Source organism: Panthera uncia, chromosome F2, assembly GCF_023721935.1.
Source record: "Panthera uncia isolate 11264 chromosome F2, Puncia_PCG_1.0, whole genome shotgun sequence".
NCBI lineage: Eukaryota > Metazoa > Chordata > Mammalia > Carnivora > Felidae > Panthera > Panthera uncia.
The window spans coordinates 40,120,161-40,143,673 of NC_064812.1; the positions used below are offsets into that span (position 1 = coordinate 40,120,161).

Below are 23,513 nucleotides of genomic sequence, written 5' to 3' on the forward strand. Positions count from 1 at the left end.
ATCTGAACCAAAGCAGAAAATCTCCTTAATTTATCTTTCGAGAGTTTGGGACTCTTTTCCCCTAGCCCCAACCAAACAATGTTTAGGAGTGGCTGGCCTGAATCTTTAAAGACCATCCCCAACCCACGCACCGCCCCCCCCGCCCCCCAACAAAGTACATGTGTGAGAAAGCATCATTCTAGCTGCAATACACTACAGGCTTTTAAGTGTAGGGCTGAGTGTCGCTAGAATCCTCAAGTCCGGGCTGTGAGCCCACACTAGATGGCAGCACAGAGCAAAGTGGTGCCTGTGGAGCAGACTCAGAAAGAATATTTAGTTTAACTTTTGGCTGGGACTTCTTGAAGAACAGCAAATGCTCAGCCCAGAAAGTCAGTGTGCTTATCTGCTCTTAAGCCAGACTGAAATGTCACAGAGTTTCCTGTGAGAATTTGGGGTATCCAACTTGATCAACTCACCTTTCAAAAACACAGTAACTAGGGCCATGATTCTCAAACTTTTATGATCTGAGACCCACAGCAAGAAACACATTTTTTGTGAGCTAGTAGACACACACACACACACACACACACACACACACACACCTGAAACAAAAGTTTTGCAAAACAATCTGTTCCTTTACTTTGACATTTTTTTGTATTCTATTTCACGTTAAGAAAATGCTGGCAGGACCTACTCAACTGACTTCACAATGACCTGAAGTTAAAGACCACAGAGCATTTCAGTCAGCAACTTTAGGGTTAGGATTTGCTCATCTGTGCTGAGGAAATCTTACGTAAGCTGCTGTCCATGTGCGTGGACTTCTCAGTGAGAACGTGACCACTGAGCAAAGCAGGGTGGGGGGACGTGAGGGGAAGGGGCATTAGTTGAGTCACAGGGCAACGCAGGTCATGAGGGCCACACTAGGGCTTGGCTTTTAGTCTGAGGGAGGGTTTTGAGCAAAAGGTTTTTTCACATGATTCAATTTACATTTTAATTTGCTCATTCGGGCGGGCGGCAGGAACAGGGAGCCTTCTAATCTAGGGAGGGGACCCAGGGAGTAGCTGCAGAGTTGTGAGAAGCGGTGGGAACTGGGATACATTAAACCCAGCAATCACATGGACCCTTTCGCCACCAGTCATTGCCCCTCCACCATTATCCTTGGCCCCTGGAGGGAATCCCAATAAATAAAGTCCTTAAGGAAGGCTAACATCGCTTTTGTATAAGACCCAATGGCTGCCCCTTTAGGGCTGAGTCCAAAGGCTCAGGAGCACTGGGAGCCCATATTATTGAGCCTGTCACCTGCAAAAGCACAACCTCCTCACCAAGGGGGTGGGGAGTGCAAATTTAAATCTAGTTCAGATCTTTACCAGACTGAACTAGGTGGCCAAACTGTGGTTTGGTGGAATTCAGTCGGGGCTGCTACTTCCTTAGATGCCTCCGCCCATCCTTATCTTTAATTAGCAAGGTTACAAGGCAGACAAGCACGCTGGGGCATCCTGAGGCACTCCTGCCTGGGGACGAGGCTGGTCAGCTGATTGGGACCTTCTCAGCTTCCCAGCCCTGCGGAGCCTGCTCTTTCCAGACATGGTAGAAATAAAGATGACAGGAACGTGGGGTCCAGGGTAAGGAGCTTTTCAGTGAATGGGATAAGAATGTAAGCAGAGTCACTGCAGAAACTTGGGGCACAAAAGCACTAGGCTCCGCATGTATAAACTGGGTGCCCGAGCCAACCCTGACAAGTGGAAAAAGTTTTCAGTTCGCCAACAAGACCTGCTTTTGGATTCTGAGGATGCCACGGCCTCCGTGCACCTTGCATATACTGCATATACTGCCCCATGGCTGTGCCAGAATACACTGCTGGGATGGCTCAGGGGGTGGGTGAGCCGCTCTGTCTGGCCAGCCAGGAGCTGACCCTCCAGCAGTGGAAACCAGACGTGCAAATCTGTGACACACCTACCGCACAGTCACACAGGCAGCCAGGAACTGCTCCTGCGGTTCAGGAGTCAGGCTCCGGTTCAGATTAGGGGGAGTAGACGCACCTTTGTAGAGACAGTCAAAGATGGGCTAGGCTTTACCAGCTAGAAAAAAAAAGGTTCAACCGTGTTCCATGGAACTTTCTGACTTGCCAAGAACCCCAGGGGCAGGGTGGGGTGGGTGGGGACAGGGGCAAAAGGGTCCTCACCTTGACAATTCTGCTCAACTGTTTCTTTTTTTTAAAGTTTATTTATTTATTTTGAGGGGAGGGAGGGGACAGAGAGTGAGAACGTGAGCGAGGGAAGGGGAGAGAGAGAGGGGTGGAGAGAGAATCCCAAGCAGGCTCTGCACCATCAGTGCAGAGAGCCTGAGGTGGGACTCAAACCCACCAACCATGAGATCACGACCTGAGCCGAAATCAACAGTCAGACACTCAACTGACTAAGCCACCCAGGCTTAGTCAATTGTTTTGCTCTCTGTTAGGATTTGGGGCAAGATGTCATTTGGGGAAAGGGATTCAACTGTTAAAAAAAACTTCTGTGCCTACCACCGAGGTTTGGGGCTAAGACTGGAGGGGTTTTTGAGGAAGGAAGCATGGGTGGCGGGATAAAGGAAGGACGGAGTATCGATCGTGAGGAGGACAGGATGAAGGGGAAGACACAGGAAAAGGGAAACTAGAATGCTACCCCAGCAGTGTGAGCACGGAGGGCACGACACAGAGGTGGGCAGATGGGGAGAGAAGGTGAGGAGGGCAGGAGGCTGTGAACAAAGGTCAACAGCAGGAAGGTGAGGGCTGTGCCCTCCTCCTGGAAGGACTCTGCCTCACAGCTGTTGTCTATCCTTCCGGGGGTAGGGGAGCACAGGGGGAAAAGCCTGGAAGAACAAGTACCATTGCAAGAAACTGTGGAAACGAGTGACGTGGAATGGACAGCCCGCAGAGGAAACCGAGAAGGAACAGTTTCAAGATGGCAGATGCCGCGGGGAAGACAGGGGAGATGCGGGTGGAGGAAGGGCCTGCTGACTTGGGACTGACCTTGGCGAGAACAGTGCAGCAGAGCACCGGAGACGTGAGGCTTATCGTCAGAGGGGCACCAGTTGGGTTAGGACAACATGGAGCAAAGGACAGTTCTGAGAGTGAGGCGGACGTGGTCCTGGAGCCCCTGGGGAACAGTGGACTCTTACCCAACCCAGCCCCTGACGGCCCCACCCAAGTACTTCCAGGGGAAGGAAAAGTGATTACTCACTCCTGCTATGGCCAAAGCGTGGACACCTTCCTTCAGGGCCATGCGGTCAAAATCCTTTCTTTATAAATCAGGCTACTTCCCTCTTGTTCAGAAACAGTTATGATGAGGGCAGAGTGGGGAGAAAGACGAAGATAAATATGGTATAAAGTGCTCCCCTGGGGAATCTGTTCATATCGGTCTGGGCCTAACACCCCCACAGAGCTGGAGTAGTGTAATGGGACTTTCTAAAGACAGAAGAGGCCAGCTCTTACACACTACTGCTTTCTCCTTGGTGGGGTTCCCATCCCCTAGCTGGATGGAGTCCCATCTCTCCGCTGGGCACGGCAGGTTTGAGTATAAAAAGCTTAAAAGCTCAGTTTTATGGTACAACTGTGGGAGACCACATTGTGAGTCCGTATTTAGTTACACTGCGAGTAATTAATACAAACCCTTTCAGGGTATAACATTTACAGAAGAGAAAAGTGCTCTCTTCAGGAGAAAAAGATGGAATGGTGGGTCAGACACCTCAGGGGGTCCTGTTTGCCCTTTCCCTTCCCCCGCCCACCTCCGCAAAGGCAAAAATTTGACTGTGGCTATGTGGGGCGCTCCTATTCCCCCCCTCTCCACACCTTGCTAAATGAAGCCTGAAATTACTCTAAAACTAGTGAAAAGGAGCTATAAAACAGCTACTAGGAGATGGGAAAAAGACAAAATGAGGGCAACAGGGACGGGGCAGAAGAGGGAAGGTGGTGGCCTCCAAGGGGCAAACCTGCAGAGAGAAGACAGCTCGGGCCCCGTGTTTCCCTGCCGCTGGCTGACGAGAGGTGGCTCTTGAGTGTGCTCACACCCCCAGGCGGATGGCTGTGTGAGGTTTATGGAGAGGAATGTTCTTTCCGGCATGGCCCGCTAGTTCTCAAGGTGCGTGTCCTGATACCACCATTCTGGGAGCTTGCGATTCTCGGAGAGCATACTCAATAAGCCAAAAGATGCCTCCTTTGCATTTTACTTTACTTGAGCCCTTTTCAACAACGTGTGACTTTCTGCAGCAGCGTTTTGTGCCGCTCCAGCCCCGTTTACCTTTGCCATTTCTCCCACCGCTAGGGATTGTATTTTTCGGCTGCCAGATTAGAAACCAACTTTGCTGCCACACTGCCACTTTCTCTGATCAGCATCTCCTTTTCCTCAACAGGTAAAACAGAGACAAGTCATGTGGAGCATACGTGCACTCACAGCAGAATAAGGCTTTGGCAAGGACTTCTGAGTCTGAAGAGGAAACTAAGTGTGGAAAGAAGGCATAGGCAGTGGAGGAGGGCTCAGACGCTCTGTGGACGAGGTGCGAGAACAACGCTTCCTGTCCTCCTTGGATGGGGCAGTAAGGAGAGCCCGTCTACCTCCTTTTTGTGACTACAACAGTGCGGTCGCATGGCCTTTGCTCTGTATATCGGAAATCTGGTAAACGTGTAAATTCTCTCTCCTGCTAGATTACTAAACAATGGAAAGCCAACCCACGTTATCACCCCATAAGCTACTCTGGGTATGAAAATCAGCTTACATCACAGAATGTATGAGAAATAAGGACAATGGCCCTTTGTGTTTTAGGTGGGAGGGGGAAGCCTGCCTACATCTTTAACTTGAGCAAGCCCTCAGAATCTGAAATGAGAGCTGACACACACCCACACAGGAAAATGTTTAGAAAGAGTAACATAGAAAGGTTAAGGGCAGTGATCCCTGATGGGCTAACTTCTTTGGATGATCTTTAGTTTCTTCTTTTGCCACTTTTTCTAATCTAAACATATGAATTACCTTCTCACTGGGGAAAAAAAAAAAGTTACTCTGCTTAAAAATCTGCTGAAAGTAGTAACTTCTTGCTTACTATGGGTATTCATTTTTATGTTGTCACACTCAATTTAGAACCTAAATTAGGTCTTGAGTCTAAGCTACCTCAGGGACTTAACTTCACACAGATGTGCTACACAACTACAGAACCTCGGCTGCTAAATGGACTGGTAAATTGTTGGCCAAATTTAAGCAAAAGAACCACTTACCTGAGACACTGAAGATGGCCTCACATTTAACACTGCAGGGTTAAACTAGTTAGCCTATGGTCTCTTTCAAATCATTTAAATAATAATACTTTAAGATAGCATTTGTATCTGTAACAAGACAATAAGTTGTGACTGTGTGGCTGTATGTTAGTTCTCCTTGGAACAATAAAATTATACCTTGGTAGGCAGCAAGCAGCTGGTTTGAGCAGGCTTTTTGATGTAAAAGTAACATAAAGCATCACTAAGCCTATCATGAAATGATGTCCCAAATTGTCATCAAATTTAGAGGGAATTCGATCCGTTGTCTATCTAATTTATTTCATAAAATAAGGTCTCTGAGTTCCATGCAGCAAATATCTTTTGATTGCCTTTTTTTGTAAAAAAAAAGCAAAAAAAAGATAAAAAAAGTTTGTATGTCTTCTTTCTATAATTTGCCAATTAACTACAATATTCTAAACTTAAATCAGAAAAGAGAATGTTAAAAATGAAAAGACAGATAACAAAACAATAGCAAGCCTTCATAGGAAGATTGTACTGAAAGGCACTCAATACAGGGTCAAGAAATAACCAAGGAAATTTAGAGGCTTAAGTGGTTTTTAAGCCTCCACAATAATAGGTTACTCACCCAAACACCCAGCACTGTGTTCCTACGCGTTTGCACTGTGTGTCAGTGAGGTAAGCATAGTACTGCCTGAAAGAACAAAGATGGAATTCAATGAAAGCTTCTGGAAGATCAATGGGTCAGCATAAAATTAAATCACTTTGACAGGATAAATATAAAAGATGTTCCGCCTTGTTCTACATACTCCGGCTAAGTGGTCTACTTCTAGTCAAGGGAATGAGAAGCCAGTGGCTGCTGGAACATTCCTATAAAAGGTGAAGAGTTCGGGCTGGGTTGGAGTGGAGAGAGCATGGCTTAAAGAGCTGAGTATTCACAAAGGCAGTTTTGATTCAGGGACAGAATGGGTGCTTCAGTCTCTCTGCAGGGAAGTGATTCCAGAGGGTCACCTACACTGTCATGAATTGTCTCCTCTGGCACTCTCCAGGACAAAGGTTGCCGATTGTAACCGGGCAGGGCAGACACACACTTTTGGCTCTCAGAAACTGGAATGGGATCCCGCATGCGGGTCACCGTTCACTCAATACCAATGACTTTGAATGTTACTGACGAGCTCAGAAAAATGAGGCAATGACATGGAGCTGAAAAGCTTAGAGCAGCACTGTCCTATGTAAATATAATACAAGCCACAAATGCAGTTTCAAATCTTCCGGCCGCCATGTTAAAGCAAAAAGAAACAAGATAATAGATGTTTTAGTAACATGTTATTTAACCCAGTGTATTGAAAACAACTATAATGAAGTATTTTACAAGGTTTCTGCACTAAGTTTTTGCACAAAATCCGGTGTGTATTTTACATGTACAACATTTCAACACAGACTGGCCACACTTCCTGTGCTCAGCCACCACATATGGTAGGGTAAGTGGCTGCTGTTAGGACAGTGCACGTTTAGACCCTCATGACCACCCCCAAAACCCAATTCGTCCCTTCAGAAGTAGCATCTGAAGCAGGAGCTCATCATCTTTTTGGAGGTCACAGACTTTTTTGAGGATTTAATGAAACCTGTAATAAGGGGCACGAACACACAAAATGTTGCATTAAGTTGCAGGGGGCTCATGGATACCTGAAGATCATCCACAAACTATCATCTCTTCACTCCAAAGGCCTGAGTGAAGAATTCTAGTCATGAAGAATTCAGGTCTACCTCTCACTTCACATTTTCATGGCCTAGTATGTTTCTACCACTTCAGCTTCTCTCCCCTCCAACTGTAGCCATCCCTTTACACTGTACTTGATATTATCAGAGTAAGACAAGGTTCAGTCAAACTTCTTCGCAAAGCAGGAGAGTTGAATCAAAAGGGAAGGAAATGGAGATGTGGTCCGTATGATTTATTTATCCGAAAGCCTGTAAGCTTTCTCTCCTTTTAGGGACTGCCATTTGCTACCTGGGGTGGCTGTGTTAGAACCCATTAGAACATTTCCATCTTCCCAAGTAGCTTGCCAAAGCATCTTCTTACATAGGAAATGCCTCAAGTTGGTATGAGAGCACAGAAAAGGGGCTGACTTTTAAACAAAAAAGAAATCATGTAGAAATCCACAGTGTTGGGCAGAAATTTTAAGGAGCTCTCAAAAACTTAAAACACTGGACATGTAGCCTCTGGTTTTTGTTTTGAAATGTTTAGCAATATTGAAATTTCATGATAAATCAGATGTGATTTGTGATTCTGTTTTATATATAAGCGATTTCTTTCCCCACTTACTGACTTTGTTGATCACTCCTAAATTAATGAAAAAGCTGCTGCTAATCTTTCTTGAAAATAACTGTGAGCCTCAAATTAAATTAAATTTTAAATGAGAAAGGGAGGCTCCAATCCACCAAGGGAAAATAGCATTTACGAGAAAACCACTTCAACAGACCATTGGTCTGTAACATGTCAAAACTCTGCCTGCCTACCAACTAGTGGGTCTCCTGTTTGGTCCTTAAAGAAAACAAGAGATGGAATTTTAGGTCTTAACTTCCCAGGACTCAGCTCTATCTTATTGGGTTTGTTCAATCCGGGACCTGCACCACAGGAGGAGGGAGGCAAGGGGAGGAGATATATATAGATACAGATGGTTATCTATATCTATCTGTTTCCTCTTTGTAATAATTAATGAAGACAGAAGAGGTTTGACCAAGGAGAATACCGACTCTTCTTGGCAAGTGAGGCCCTCTGCTTGTGTGGTTTGCATGCACATTGAAACTGATGAATTAAGTTATTCTACAGCTACAGCTTCTGAAGCTAACTCTTGTAGCTGCTTAGTATCTATCTGTATCTTCCTAACTTTGCAGATACCTCTGGTGTTGTTAGTGAATCAATGGCGGTGCTTCACATGAATTGTCAAACCCCAATGCTGTTAGTTCTAGACAGGAGGAATGAAACAAATGACTGTTTGCCTCTGATGTGCACTGGAATCAGTCTGCATGAGCGACAGTCACCAAATCACACCTCACCTCTGGGGCCCTACCCAGGTCAGAAGCATAACAGCATGAATATCTAAGCTTATCTCACTTGTCCTGGAAGATGACAGGAAGGATGCTGATAAAAGGAAAGTAACTGGCTCTAAAATAGCATCATTTATGACTTCAGATCCAACATTAAAACTTTTGTATTTTTCGATCACCTCATTAAAAACAAAAAAAAGTCAGCACCACTGCTACTCATTTTTTTTTTAAAGGATGTTAAAGGGGGGAAAAAGAACAGCAGTGAAAGATTATTAAAAAGGTTTGAAGATAATGGTGTGTGTGGTGTTCTCACTTCATGGTACTGAGGTCTGAGAGCAAAACATTTTCTTCATATTCAGATGTATAATTCTTTAATATTTTCATGGAAAATCTAACATATGTGACTTTCCTTATGCTGAACAGGAGAATGCACAGCAAGTTAATGCGCTCAAATGACAGTCAGGCTTGTATAGAATTACCTCACTGTGGGAGCCGTGATGCCACCAATAAAGAGAATTCTACACCAACTTAATGGATGACTGGCTTGGAACACAAAGATATGTTTCAAGAAGAAGGTATTCAACTCAGTTAGCTGAAAAAGAAGGATGCATTAGTCAACCTGATACTGCATGCTAAGTCATAACAACATATTCCTTGTTATGGACATTCTAAAAAATAATTAGTATGTTTAAAGCATTTTCAGAAAATTTATGGGGTCCTCCAAGTTGCTACTGGAACGGCTGTATTTAAATTAAGTAACAGCCAGTACAATATGGGCACCAACCAGCTGGGGGATCATGGGTGCTGGCGTTGGGAAGGGGTATATGGTGGAATCAGCTATTTGTCAGGCTTCCTGGTGCGTGGCTCTCATTTGGGTCACCCATGTGATCTGCTGGGATAGTTGGGAGACAGATGTTCTGAGAACAGCAGAAATCATGAAAACAAATATACACCATGGAACACCTCTGCAGCCTTACAGAAATCAGGCCAGATCTAAAAGAAGTCTCACTGTAGGAAAGTGAGCTCTTTGATAACCAAAAGAAGCTTGAGATACGTCAACGAGAAATGACTGGGAACCTATCTAGCACATGCCTTGACCAAAGGCAGCTCTTAAAAGTGGGTGCGAAGGGTCAGTTCAAGTTTCACCTATGGCCAGTGGTACTTTCCCTGAGGTTAGCATCCTGGTGCAGCTCATCACACGAAGAACCCGTGGCAGCACAAGAGAGACCAGGCAGGATGTGGTCTGTGCTGAGCCCATCTCCTGCATTTCCCCTCCAGATTCAGCAAGGAGCAGAGATTAGGAAAGGAGAACACACGGACCAGCAGGTTCATTTCAGTGACGTGAGACATGTGTCTTTTCCCACAGCATTGATTTCAAGGATATAAAATTTAAAAAATGGTCCACTAATTAATGCCACACATGGAAAGCTGGTCCCAGCTCAGTGAGTGTGAGAAGGGTGCTCCGTGTAATGCTGCCATTCTAGGAGCACACCCGGTCTCTCCTGGACCAATCCAACCTCCTCCTCAGTTCGCATACTAATGGAACACCTACACCTTCCCAGACATCGCTCTGATAAGGAAAAACTTAGTCCCTACCCATTTAAACTCCCATTTTCATCAGACTGACTTCCCCAAACCATGGTGACTACTTATTCACATCCACTTCTGAATCCGTGAACTCCACCTGCTGAGATGAGCAATATTATTCTCCACATGTGGACAAGGATAATTGTCTTAAAGGTGACTCACGCTCATTTTTTATGTTGGGAGCACTTCGTGCCTGTGTTCAAAATATAATTTCTCATGATTCCGAAACACCCGTCAAGCAAAAGCTGGTCTCCCAAAGTTGTAAAATGATTAACTTGGGCACAGGAGGATCAACACAAAAGGCTATCTCTAGAAAACAGAGATGTTTAGTAATCCTCTTCCAAGGCCCGTGGCTGCCTGAATCACGTAGTGGGCTGCTTGGAAGGAGACCTTCTCTCCACTGACAACACCTTCTTGGAGGACCCAGGGCCCCACACATAGTAGAGCCTTCTTTACTAAGCTCTCTACAAATTACCTGAGATGGTAACAGCTGAGGCCCAATTTTAAAAAGTAAACGTTAAACTTAGAATATAAGAAAAACCCTTGGCATTTGTTCCTTTGGTCCTGAAAATGATCCCTCTGAAAATCTATCCGATGCCTAACAACTTGGGTGACAGATGCTGTGACCAAAAGCTTCTTTTGGGGAACTGTAAGCATTTTCTAACTTCCAACTCCAAGAAAGATATTTGAAAATGTCTTTATGATGAAGCAAGGCCTTGGGCATAATAACACTGCTCTGTTTAATTATTTTTTGTATGTAAGCTGCAGGATTTTCTATCTTCCAAACCACCCAGCTGGTAAGCAGCGTCAACTAATGTTAACTCTAAATTCCTGAATGGTTTTTATTTTGCTTTTGCTTTTCTTTTGTCCCCCCCCACCCCCCACCCCCATTTCTGGGCATCTGAAAAAATACCTGCCAGATGATCATGAAAAGGTATATTCCAGCCACTCTCTGAAATGAAGATTTGGGGTCAAACCATCGAACGTAGGTCCAACTAGCAGGAGTAAACTGGAGCACGGCTCTTTTGATTTTACCAGTGGTGGTGTGGATGTCTCTGTAAGAAGAGAATGGCTCCAGTGAAAATCCAAAGAGATAAGGAAGGGGAAGAAGAAAAACAAACCAAAAAAAACTGCACTGACAATTTTACAACAAATGCTCAAGACAAAAAGATTCCTTTCTGGGTGAACCATCTCCCCAACAATGATCTCTCTATTTATATGAAGTGCGGAGAGCTGTATCCTCAATAGGAAATTTCAGTGATGACAGGCACAGGGCAGGGGTCAGGTCACTAAAGAGCCAGGAGAGGCCTTAACTTGTGAACAGGTGACAAAAGAAGCTGAGGCATAATAACAGCCCCCTGGAACCAGGCCAGTGAGAATGAGGACGCCCACAAGGACATGATCCCACCCACTCTGTATTTCCCAAGGCAGGGCATTTTTTTGTTTTGTTTTGTTTTTTTAACGTTTATTTATTTTTTGAGAGAGAGAGAGAGAGAGAGAGAGAGAGAGAGACAGAGCACAAACAGGAGAGGAGCAGAAGGAGAGGGAGACACAGAGGGAGGCTCCAGGCTCTGAGCTATCAGCACAGAGACCAACACAGGGCTTGAACCCATGAACTGTGAGCTGAAGTCGGATGCTTTACAGACTGAGCCACCCAGGGACCCTCCCAAGCCAGGGCATTTTAGTTAAACAGAGAGGTCACCCACACCATTTCTTCATCCTATTTCTTCCTAAGATAAATGAACAGTTTGGGATGACAAACAGCAATTTCTAAGCCTCCTTCATTTTAATCCCACAAAATCACTCAGTTAAAAACTTCACACTCCCATGACAGGAACGAAGATTCCTACGTGTTACACGTAAGAACAGTCAGGCTCAGGGCACCTGCCAGAGGAAAGCTCCCGTCATGAGCACCACAGTTGGCTGTGTATTCTAGCTTCTCCTGCTAGACCAGGAGCCGAAATCCAAGGTAAATAGCATTTAGTAACTGGTAAAGATTCTTTATTTCGACAAAGATTTTTATCAAGTGCCTTTAGGTCTTGGACATTGTGCTAAGTGCTGAAGGCACAAGAGCGAACAAGTCAGGTCTTTTATTTTTGCGGCAGAGGAGGATCCACTCGCCTACCCATCAACAGGCACGTACTGAGAAAATCTTGCAGCAAAAAGACATGAGGCACAAGAGCAACAAAAAATAGAGATTCTCCAAAAATAAACAAGAACTATGAAGGACCTGTATTTAAAAGAAAACAATAGCAAACTATATGGTAAGAGGTAGAGGAATATGGGAATAAATAGGAGGACAGAGCGTGATCAAGTATTGGCATACTTACTACAGATCTCCGTTACCTTGTGATGGGTTTCGCCCGGACAAGCCCATCATAAATTGGAAATATCATAAGATGAAAATGTATTTAATACACCTAACCTACCAAACACTATAGCTTAGTGTAGCCCACCTTACGCTTGTTCTGAACACTTACCTTTGTCTACAGGTGGGCAAAATCCTCTAACACACAGCCTATTTTATAATAGAGTGTTGACTACCTCATGTAATTTGTGGAATACAGTACTGAAAGTGAAAAACAGTGGGTGTCTGGGTGCAGAATGGCTGTGAGTGCATCAGTGGTTGACCCTCACCATCGCCTGGCTGACTGGGAGCCGCGGCTGTCCCCTGCCCAGCATCACAAGAGAGGATCCTACCCTACACACGTCACCAGCCCAAGAAAAGATCCAAATTCAAGACCCAAAGTATGATTTCTGATGAATGTGTACCACTTTCATACCATTGTAAAGTCAAAAAATCATTAAGTCAAACCACTGTAAGTCAGAATTGTCTGTACAGCCAACAGGTTAATTCAGCTTTATATTCATTTGTATATTTGACGTCACTTAAAAGAAAAAAGCACCAATGGGATTTCTGCTTTTTAGTTGGGCTTGTGTGTTGGGAACCTGACAAAACAACTCTCAAGTTGAGTCTAAAGCATAAATGTATGAAAATAGGGAAGCATTATGGCAGTGTGTAAAGAGCCAGACAACCAGAGATAAATTCACACTCAGCAGCTTGCTAGCTGTGTGTCCTTAGGCAAGTACTGAACCTAGTTCTTACTGTCACCATCCCTAGAATGAAGAGAAAAGGAGTGTCAACCCCTAGGACTGATGTAAGGCTCAAATGAGATACTGCTTATAAAGTTGACTTACAGCAACATCTAGCACAGCTCCAGTTTTTGTTCCATTATCTACTGTCTTAAATATATTAAAAGTGTGCTTTCAAGTCAGCACCCAGAGAAAGGATGATTTAAAGAGGAATAGGGAACATGGCTTAATCAATTGCAAGAAACATTTTGAAATCTCTCCCTCATACCATCTAGCACATTAAATGTGAGATAGACTAAATAAGTTACTCATAATAAAAGACCAAACCATTGAAGAACCGGAAGAAAATACAGGTTAACATTTACCTACACAAAAAGATGAAAAGCTTTTAAAGTTTAAATGGAGTACCTACCATAAAGAAAATTACAAGTGGATGACAAAACAGAAAATAAAGTCACATTTATGACAAAGTGTTAATGTCCTTAACCTATAAAAAGCACTAATAAGAAGAGGGAAAATATAATAGAAATGGACTAGAAATTCAGTATCACATAATTATATGTGATAACATTAAAAAAGGCTTAAAAGTAAAATTCAAAGAAATAGTGAAATAAACACATATATACATTAGTGAATGAGGGTGAGAATATAAATTAGAGTACTACACTTTTAGGAATTTATTTATAGGGGCACCCTGGTGGTTCAGTGGGTTAAACATCCAACTCTTGATTTCAGCTCCGGTCTCAGGTCATGATCTGATGGTTTGTGAGATTGAGCCTCAGCTCTGCGCTGAGACATTTTCTTTGTGACTTATACTCATTTTCCCTTATTTGTTTTTTTTAAATTTTTTAATGTTTACTTATTTTTGAGAGGGGGGGGGAAGGAGGGAGAGCATGAGACGGGGTGGGCAGAGAGAGAGGGAGACAGAATCCGAAGCAGGCTCCAGGCTCTGAGCTGTCAGCACAGAGCCCAACATGGGGCTCTAACTCACCAACTGTTGAGATCATGACCTGAGCTTAAGTTAGATGCTTAACCAACTGAGCCACCCAAGTGCCCCTCATTTAACAAAAAAAAGTTATTTATAGAGAAAAAAAAGATCTACAAAGATACATGTTCAAGAATGTTCACTCTAGCTTCCTTCATAAAACTGAAAACTCTGAAACACATCTAAATGACCACAAAAGGGAGTTGGTTAAATACCTCATGATTTATCCATATGTTGGGATATAAAGAAGCCCTTTGAAATCATGTTTTAGAATATTTAATGATGTGGGAAAATGTTCATATTTTGTTTGATAAATAAATGAAGGTGTAAACACAATAAAGACAGCTACTTTCATAATCCCACTGCTGTTCTTTTCCTCCTTTTCAATGGCACAGTTCCTGTGACAGTCAAATTGAGGAGAGCTCAGGGAGGCAGGACAAGGAATGACAGAAGTGGGTGCTGTCCCCCCTGGAGGCACAGAGGAGGGACGCGCAACTTGCATCAGAAAGTCAGAGACAGCTACCTGAAGAGGTGTCAAGGTAGTCGAGGTAGGAAAGGAGAGGACCTGTCAGCCTGGCACACGGGGACATGGGTCAAACCCAGGTATAGAGGAGCATATGCTCAGAACCTTGGGAGCCCCAAGGGGCATGGAGGGAATGACTGGACCTGCCCAGCCCACAATGTGCACTTTGTCCCAAAGACCAGGAGGAGCCATCACAGGGGAATGACATGATGAATCTGACATGCTTAAAAAGATCCCTCAAGCAGTGGGGTGAGATGGTTTGCAGGGGGTAACCAGGGAACAGGGGACTAACTAATCCAGTGAGGGCAGTATAAATGCAGGCTGAGGCAGGAGAATGAAAACAAAATGGATGTGAGAGAAATGAAATCATAAATGGTTTAGCATCATCTGGGTGAATGCCTGCAACACGGTCTATAATCATTCCTGCAACACGGTCTATAATCATTCATGCGTTTCAACTACTAATGTGTCATTTACTTCTTATCGTCAAAGACCATACTGAAGGTGCTTGCTACTAAAGCAGCTCAGTCCTCGTTGTGCGAGGCTGTGACTAATGTCCAGAGGGGAGGCGACTCACTTGAAGCTGGCCCAGTGGTAGGTCCTCATCTCTAAAAAGCGGCAAACGACCATGCCCAACCAGATGCCACCGCCGTTGCACAGCAGGATGTCCAGGATGACTTGGTCCCACCAGCACTCAGCGAAATTGGGCAGAAGGTGCATGAAGAAGAGCTGAGACACATGAGACCACGGTTTTAAAAACAAAACTGCAGAAAGATATACTTCCTTTTAATACATTCTTTTAGGAGAAGTCGTTGACGTTACAGGTTTTCCCAATGTATGAAACACATAAATCAAAACAAGGCCTGTAATCGGGTTTGTTTTTTATGCTGTGGGTAAGTTTACACATTTTATGAATCCAAACAGCTCTTTTCCTGACATACGGCTTTAAAGACAAGGTAACCCCTCCTGAAAAATACTGCTGATGAATTACCTTGGCTAACGACAGCGAGACAAGGATCTAAGAAAGGAAAGGGAGAAAAGTCTTCATACCTGCCAACAGATCACTGGCATAGTCCTCAAAATTAGCAGCTTGAGAGTTCAAGCTGTGTGTTTTAGAACTATCCCACAGATATCTAGGTAAAACAGCAAGGAAGCTGCAAAGGAGAAAGGTTAGGTTTTGATGACATGAGGTGGGAAACAGATAGCTTAACAGGAAACCCTATGACAACTGGTTCACAATCGTCATCTTATTAAGTGCTTATGATGTGCAAGGGGTGAGGCAAAATAAAGTCACGGTTCTCGATCCCAAGGGCAGGACGGAGTCAGATGTTTATGCAGAACCACAAAATAAGGTAGGCTGTGGCAAATGTTACCATGGCGACATAAATGGAGCACGGTGAGGACAAAAGAGAGATTCATTCTGACAGACGGCAACTGGGGCAAGACCTATTGGGACAGAGGTCGTTAAGGACAGGGATGACTGGTTTCAAGACGGAGATGAAGACTGAGGGCATTCCAGAAACAGCAGGATCAAGGGTGGAATAAAAATCTCATGGAAATCCTTTCGTCCAAAACAAACAGCCTATCAGCTGTCTCCAGAGCAGCACATGTTGCTGTGTGAAGGCCCATTTCTAGAAGGTCTGAAATGACAAAGACGGTACCTGGAAATCCTTTGGAAGGAGGCAACCCCATAATCACAAACCTGTGAAGTAACACAATAAATACTACAAAATAAAACTGTTCACAAAAGCATTTTGTAGACTGTAAGACAAGGCACATATATGGAGTTGGCCTTCTTAATGTGCCTGCTGCCAAGAAGACCCAGCACAGCTACTGCATGTGAAGGCTTGCAGTTGCGTTCCTCCCTCAGGTGAGCCAGGTGCGACCCGACCCCTGAAGTGTATTCTCTGGTCCCCAGCCGTGAGATGCGGCATTAACTGTGGTGTGCACAAGGGGAAGAGAGAAACTTCAACAGAAGTTGATAACACATATTTGCTGAAACAAGACTATACAGGGAGGTGGGGTGTGGAGGACATGAAGAGCTTTCCTGGAAAGGACCAGATTCTGGGGGTGAGATGGGCCGTCCAGATGAATGCCTGGAACTCACAGAGGGGAACGTGGTAGGGCAGCAAGAACATGGGCTGCACATCTTAGCAGGAGCACATCTGGAACCCAATCCTGGCTCACCTAACGAAGCAAGGTGCTGGGCTCCGGTTCCCTCATCTGTCCAGAACTGAGCAGGAGGAACTGGAGAGGGCTGGACTCATTCACTCATGAGTAATTTGGGGAGAACCTACCACTTGTGGGGCAGAGTATCTGGGACTATGCAGATATGGGCCCTGCCCTCTTGAGGCTGAACACTTAGCAGAAAAGAGACACTATAAGTACCTATAATATGATGGGCATTTCAAAGGAGAAGGCCCAGGTACTCTCTTTCCAGGTGTACAAACATGGAGCACAGCGGGAGGAGGGAGAAAAGGGACTAGCCTGCCGGTGGGCTCTGGGATAGAAAAGACACGGGCTCTTTGACAAGAAGAAAGCAAAGATGGCTGGAGCAAGATGGCAGGGTGGAGAGGGTCGCAAGCAGGTGGGCTGGGGCCAGTTAACATCACGCCTCAAAGGCTGGTCTAGAAGTTTGGATTTTGTCTTAAAAGCAATGGACAAAACTATAGTTTTAAGCTGGGGAAGGACACAACTGGATCGAGGTGTGAAAAAGATCACTTTGGCAAAAGACAGTGAAGGGAGGAAGCGAGTAGTTCACACAAGAGAGGACAGGAGGTTAGATGTGAGCAGAGCAGGGTTGTGAAAGACTTAGACGGAGCAGAGGTGCTTGCAAGAGTCTAGAGGACACAGAGGAACAGGGAAGGAAGGCCCAGAGGCCATCTGTAGTATGAGGGGAGAGAAGCAGGCAGGCTGAGAAAAGCCCAGGGCCTTGCACAGGGTCACACGGCAGTACAGTCAGGAAGATGCCTGGAACTCGGAGGAACGTGGAATGAGAGCAGGAACGTGGGCTGTGCACCTGGAGTCCAGCACATGTGGAATCCTACTGGCTCACCTCAGGAGGCAAGACTCTAGGCTCTGGTCCCTTCATCTGTCCACCGGGAATATGTTTATGGTGAGGATTTAGGAGACAATACATGTACAGTGTTGGGTACCACTGTGGGTTGAATCATGTCCCCTCAAAATCCTCCTGCCGAACCCCTAACATCCAGTTCCTCATGACATGAACTTATTTGGAAAGAGAGTTGTTGCAGATGTAATTAGTAAAGATGAGGTCATCCTGGAATAGTGTGGGCCTCTAATCCAGTGTGACTGGTGTCCTTATAAAAAGAACACCACATGAATGCACACAAGGAGAACCCGGCTCGAAGACGAAGGCAGAAATTGGGGTGATGCATCTACAAGCCAAGAAACACCAATGATGGCCAGCAACCCATAAGAAGCTAAGAGACGCCTATGCCAGATTCTCCCTCGCAGCCCTCAAAGGGCACCAATCAACATCTTGAACTGAGACTTCTGGCCTCCTGGGCTGTGAGAGGCACATTAACGGAAGCTAGATCTGGCTGGCGTGGTTCCCTAAGTTGGGGTCAAGACAATAGTTGGCATCAAGAAATATACTGCACACATGGCCAAATTTTGTTCCCTGGGACTGAGGAAGAATGATATCATAACTGAACAATAAATAAGTTCCCCCAAAATCATTTTCCTAATAGTTTTAAAAGACTATATCTCTTTCATTCATGAAATGAGACAAACTTGACTCCTGAGACAACAGAGCTATATCAGGAATCCATTTTTCACCTACAAAATATCCTGGGTGCCCTTGTAATTCATAAACACAATTCTATTTGTCCCAAACCAGAAACTAGCTAGAGGGTAACCCACCTATTTACCCCTAAGCAGATGTCCTCAATACTATGTACCTATCTCAGTCTCACTGAGGATTTTATTATCATTCTTTTTTGTTTCATTTCATTGGTTTCTCTTTAAGACTTGTGAGACAAGAGACACATTTTAAGTTAATAAGGAATCACACCCCACCCCCAACTGCCACAAAGGCATCAAATATTTCTAGGGGATGGTTTAAACATAGTTTGTACCACAGGGGCTGGAGAATGGATTAACTGACTGTTAATGGACAGACAACCTTCCTCCTACATGTAAACTATCTGATCGCTGCCCATGGCCCCTTCTTACCTCAGTTAGCTCCCAGGTAATACTGATTGTCCAGCAGAGGCCATAACTACGGATCAACAAGGCTTTCATAGCCCAGCCCCAGAAATGTCCAAATGCAAATATATCAAAATGGCTGATAATCCTCTCCCAGGTGATAACATGGCAGTTCACAGCATACTCCTATTCAAAGTAAACAGGGAAATAATTAATGGATATTCTCAAAATCAACTTACTTCTAGGATGCTGACAACAAATGAAAAGAACGACCTTGATATGACAACTGACACCTGTCCTGCCCACCTGCCCCCGAAAGTTTTAATAATTGAAGATCCTTTAGGAAAAACAGACAAATATTAAAGTTGGTGACTCAGAATTGCTTTGCTCTGAATTGCAAAAGTTTGATTAAAATAGGAAGCAGGACGCCTGGGTGGCTCAGTTGGTTAAGCATCCCACTTCAGCTCAGGTCATGATCTCGCGGTTTGTGAGTTTGATCCAGCCCCTCTGGGGTTTCCAGCACCAGAGAAACCAACATCAGACTCTGTGCTGACAGCTAGGAGCCTGGAGCCTGCTTCAGACTCTGTGTCTCCCTCTCTTTGTCTGCCCCTCCCCAACCCGCGCTCTGTCTCTCTCTCTCTCTCAAAAATAAACATTAAAACAATTTTTTTTAAATGGGAAGCAAAATAATTTTACACAAGTTGAGCATGTCTTAAAGAAGTGGAATCACACAGCTCAGGTCACCTGACCACAGGACAACTATGTTAAAGCCAGCGATAAAAACATAAATAGAATCTCAATTAACAAAAAAATAAGTAGAATCCCAATAGGTTTGGAAATTTGAAAACACATCTAAATATCATGGTGTAAAAAAGGAATCACAATAGAAATGTAAACTATATTCAGTATTAATGGTAATGAAAACACTGTGTGTCAGAATGATGGGATGAAGGTAAGTAGAATTTACAGAGATCCAAAGCCTGAAAAATTTGTTAGCAGAGAGGAAAAGCTGAAGCATCCAATTTCAGAAATTAGAAGGAAACGGAATCAACCTCCCATCCCAAAGTTAACATTTTCAGATGCTACGTAATTTAAGTATTTAAAAATTACAAAGCTTTGGAGACTTTTGGTTTTGTTTCTACTATCTTTTTGTTTTCATTAGGACATATGAGTTTGCCTTTTTTAAAATTTATTTATTTAATTTTGAGAGAGGCAGAGCATGAGTGGGGGAAGGGCAGAGAGAGAGGGAGACACGGAATCCAAAACAGGCTCCAGGCTCGAGCTGTCAGCACAGAGCCCAACATGGGGCTCAAACTCCCTAACAGTGAGATCATGACCTGAGCTGAAGCTGGGCACTTAACCGACTGAGCCACCCAGGTGCCCCTAACTGGCACATTTTAAAGATATTTTAAGTCAACATCCTTCTGTTTCTGTATATATTAGTAAAGTAGTTATCATATAACAATATAAGATTTCTCAGGAATTTCTACATTTGAATTCTTCCTTCCCAAAAGTAATCTGATAGGATGAAATAAGATTCAGAAAATAGCCACCTATTAACAGCCAGCTGAAGAAATTCCTGGAACAAGGTATTAATATTTTCAAATTCTAGAAATGATGCCTCCTAAGGGAGCAAAAGAACAATTTGATTCTCCTCTATCTCTTCCAAACCCCACCACATCAGATTCCTCAAGCCTTTCTCAGATCTATTCAGTGCATTTCAATTTGCAAAGCTGATTTTTTTAAAAAAACTGCATTTTGGGGCACCTGGGTGACTCAGTCGGTTAAGTGTCTGACTCTTGGTTTCAGCTCAGGTCATGATCTCACGGTTTCAGGAGTTTGAGCGCCAACTTGGGCTCTCTGCTGTCAGTGCAGAGCCTGCTTTGAATCCTCTCTCTGCCCCTCTCCCCGCAAAATAAGTAAACATTTTAAAATATTGCATTTTTCCAGAAACATTGTGATGTGATATTACAATGTATAAGTGGGAAATCTGGAGAAAACAGGGAAAGATTCAATAGGGAGAAGTCAAAACAAGACTTAAAAAACAACAACACCAACCAACGGCAGTAAGATGAAAATTCTCATCCTGATTCTGGAACAACATGTGCCTGTCACAGGAATCACAGACTGGTGGAGAGAAATACCCTGGAGCCAGAGCAGGTCCCGGTTGGGTTAAGGAGAGCTGCAAAGCCCCGTCAGCCCCAAATTCCTCCACCACCCCCTCCTCTTATTTACCCTGGACACACTGCATAGGGTGATGTAAGAGAGGGCCAAGTTCTGTTCCCAGAAGGCTACTCTTCAAGTGATCATGGGTTAAAGATGACTTTGGAGGCCTTTTTACTCTCCGTGAGGATATTTTTGTGCTTCAACAGATGGAAAGTCACTTTGAAAATCATAAAGAGCCAAATGTAACTATTAGCATTATAGTTACTGGTTTTTTTCTTAAGATTTTTTTATTTGTAAGTAATCTCTACACCCAATGTGGGGCTTGAACTCACAACCCCAAGACCAAGAGTCCCATGCTCCACCGACTGAGCCAGCCAGGCGCCCCTAGCATTGTAATTATTAATGAGCAGATTTGCCAATGATCACATCAGGAAGATCTTGAGGTCCTGGTTGTGGGAGGGATGCAGGACATGATGCTTAAGGGCTGCCAGGGAGCCAGATGCAGCACAACCCTGGGAAGCAGGGGGAAGAGGCATTAAATGAGGACATCCCGGAGCCAGGGAGTCCAGAAAGGGGAGGTGTGTGCACACGAGTAAATGGTAGGTAAAGACAGACTGGGCCCACCTCCCAACTGCTCGCAGGGCTGATCTTGGTGCTCCATCCTCTCCCCCGATTGCCTAACGCTTCACCAAATACCAAGTCTTATCCATTTTGCAGGTCAGTTTACTTTGTGATATAACCAATCTTGCTCAAAAACCCAAGAAAATTCTCAGGGGAAAATATCGTATCTGGAATACGTTCCTCCCAATCTCTGTTTCATGAGGCTCCAGTGAGTGTCAAAGCACTGTCATTATTATAACTACATACTTAAGGCATAGAGCAAAGGAAAAGTATAGGTTCTGAAGTCAGAGAGATCTTACCAGCTTCTGCTCTGAATGAGATATTTATCCTGTTTAAGTTTCCATTTCCTCCTTGATAAAATGGGGATATTAATGCCTAGCATGCATGTGGGAGGCTTACCTAGATTATATGTTAAATGTCTGCCAGAATAGATAGCCCATAGTTGGTAACTGCCACCACCCTCTCCATCAGCAGAAGCTTGAAGTCACCCATGCCATTCTCTTCCATAAACTAAGAAACCCCCCAAACATACTTTTCTTCCTGAGACTTTTAAATAATTTTTGGCATTCTTACTTCTGCCTTTAGCATGTCCTTTATAAGAATTAAAGAGAAAATCTTAATACACCATTTAAGAAGGGTCTGACCTATCTCAGCTCCAATAGAATGATCACTTCTTGGACCGTTTATTAAGTCCATTTGTCTTGTTTCTTAAACAAGGACCCGCCTATAGCCCAAATGCCTGCTCTCCTTTTCTGAGCATCACTAGGTTTTTCCTTCAGTCTACAAAATGTTATGTATTATTTAAAAATAAATTAATAAAAATTTTCAAAAAAGGAATGGCCTTGGAGTATAAAATGGTCTCTTCACTAAAAGCCAAAATACAGAGTAGCTTTTGCCAAGAATAAAATTATTTTTGTGGGTTTAAAAAAATAGTGACCGAAATGGCCTAGTTCATTACAATTGGCCCCTTCATGGTGAGCAGGTGGGACGTTCATGGCGTCAGGGCCAGAGTGGGGAGCAGAGTTGCTGAGGGTGACACTGATAAGAGCAGCCACCACCACCATCACTGAGGACCTGGTGTGTGCAAGGCACCATGCTGGGCCTCATAGATAGTGCTACTTTGTTGAGTTCACAATAAAATCCCCAAATAAGTACTATTATTTCACTTTACAAAGAAATGATCAGGCTAGCAAGTACAATGCCCAAAATCCTACAGCTAACAAGTGACAGGGGCAGAATTTACACCCAAGGCTGTCTGACGATAACAGTCACACTCTTCCTACCATCCCCCTTTGCTCCAAGAGAAAATACCATTTCCCTAGACTGTTATCACTCGTGGAAACCACACGCCTCACCTTCCCAGAGGCCTGGCTTTTGGATATCTACACAGGAGATATGGAGAAGGAACAACTTAGAACGTGAAGTTAACTATCTCCTATACCCAACAGTCTACCAATTTCTCTAAGAGAGGACTGACAAGTACCTACCATGACATCTGCTTCCCTCGTGGCATACCGGAGATTTGGATCTAGCCAGTACATTAGGGATTTAACCTGATCAAAGTTCAGGAAGAGGAGGAATACCAGGAACAGGAAGTAGAGCACACTGAGTCCTAAGGGAAACAAAAATATTCTTATGTTTAGGAAAGATCTGGGGGTCAGATGCACGACACACATTAGACTCAAGTCACTTATGGCCAAAGCAGACAGTGAAATTGTGATGTAGCGTCTGGAGATCCTCACTACAATCCAGTATTTCCTTTGATGAGTGAGTCTGATACACAGTCTTAATTCAGGCTGAGAGGCTCGGTAATATTCTCAGAAAATGATGCTCAGGTTGAGTCTTGAAGGACCAAGGACCGGCAATATTCAGGCAGAGAAAAGGCATCCAGGCAGGCCCACGGAAGGAGAACCATTCAGGGGCCAGCCTGTGGCTGGGGTGCTGGCAAACACGAGAGAGCAAGGCGGCACTGAAGTGAGGGGGCTTGGGGGCCGCGGCAAGGATTTCAGATTCTACCTTCAGTGAAACTAGGAACACATGACAGGTTTTACATGGGGGCAAGAACGGGCTGCTGTGTGCAGAGTGCGTGCAGGTGGGCAAGG

The 23,513-nt window shown here is 44.2% G+C and overlaps 1 protein-coding gene across 2 annotated transcripts in view; it reads right to left on the reverse strand.

The window, feature by feature from the left end:
- PTDSS1 (phosphatidylserine synthase 1) overlaps positions 1-23,513 on the reverse strand; it is a 64,639-nt gene that overhangs the window by 15,222 nt on the left and 25,904 nt on the right. For both annotated transcript variants that reach the window (XM_049633072.1, XM_049633073.1), the window contains exons 4-9: positions 22,899-23,023; positions 18,652-18,810; positions 15,032-15,183; positions 10,767-10,908; positions 8,746-8,858; positions 5,847-5,912 (exon numbers count right to left, since the gene is read on the reverse strand). In XM_049633072.1, the coding sequence (XP_049489029.1) occupies positions 5,847-5,912; positions 8,746-8,858; positions 10,767-10,908; positions 15,032-15,183; positions 18,652-18,810; positions 22,899-23,023 (757 nt within the window). The remainder of the gene's footprint in view (positions 1-5,846; positions 5,913-8,745; positions 8,859-10,766; positions 10,909-15,031; positions 15,184-18,651; positions 18,811-22,898; positions 23,024-23,513) is intronic.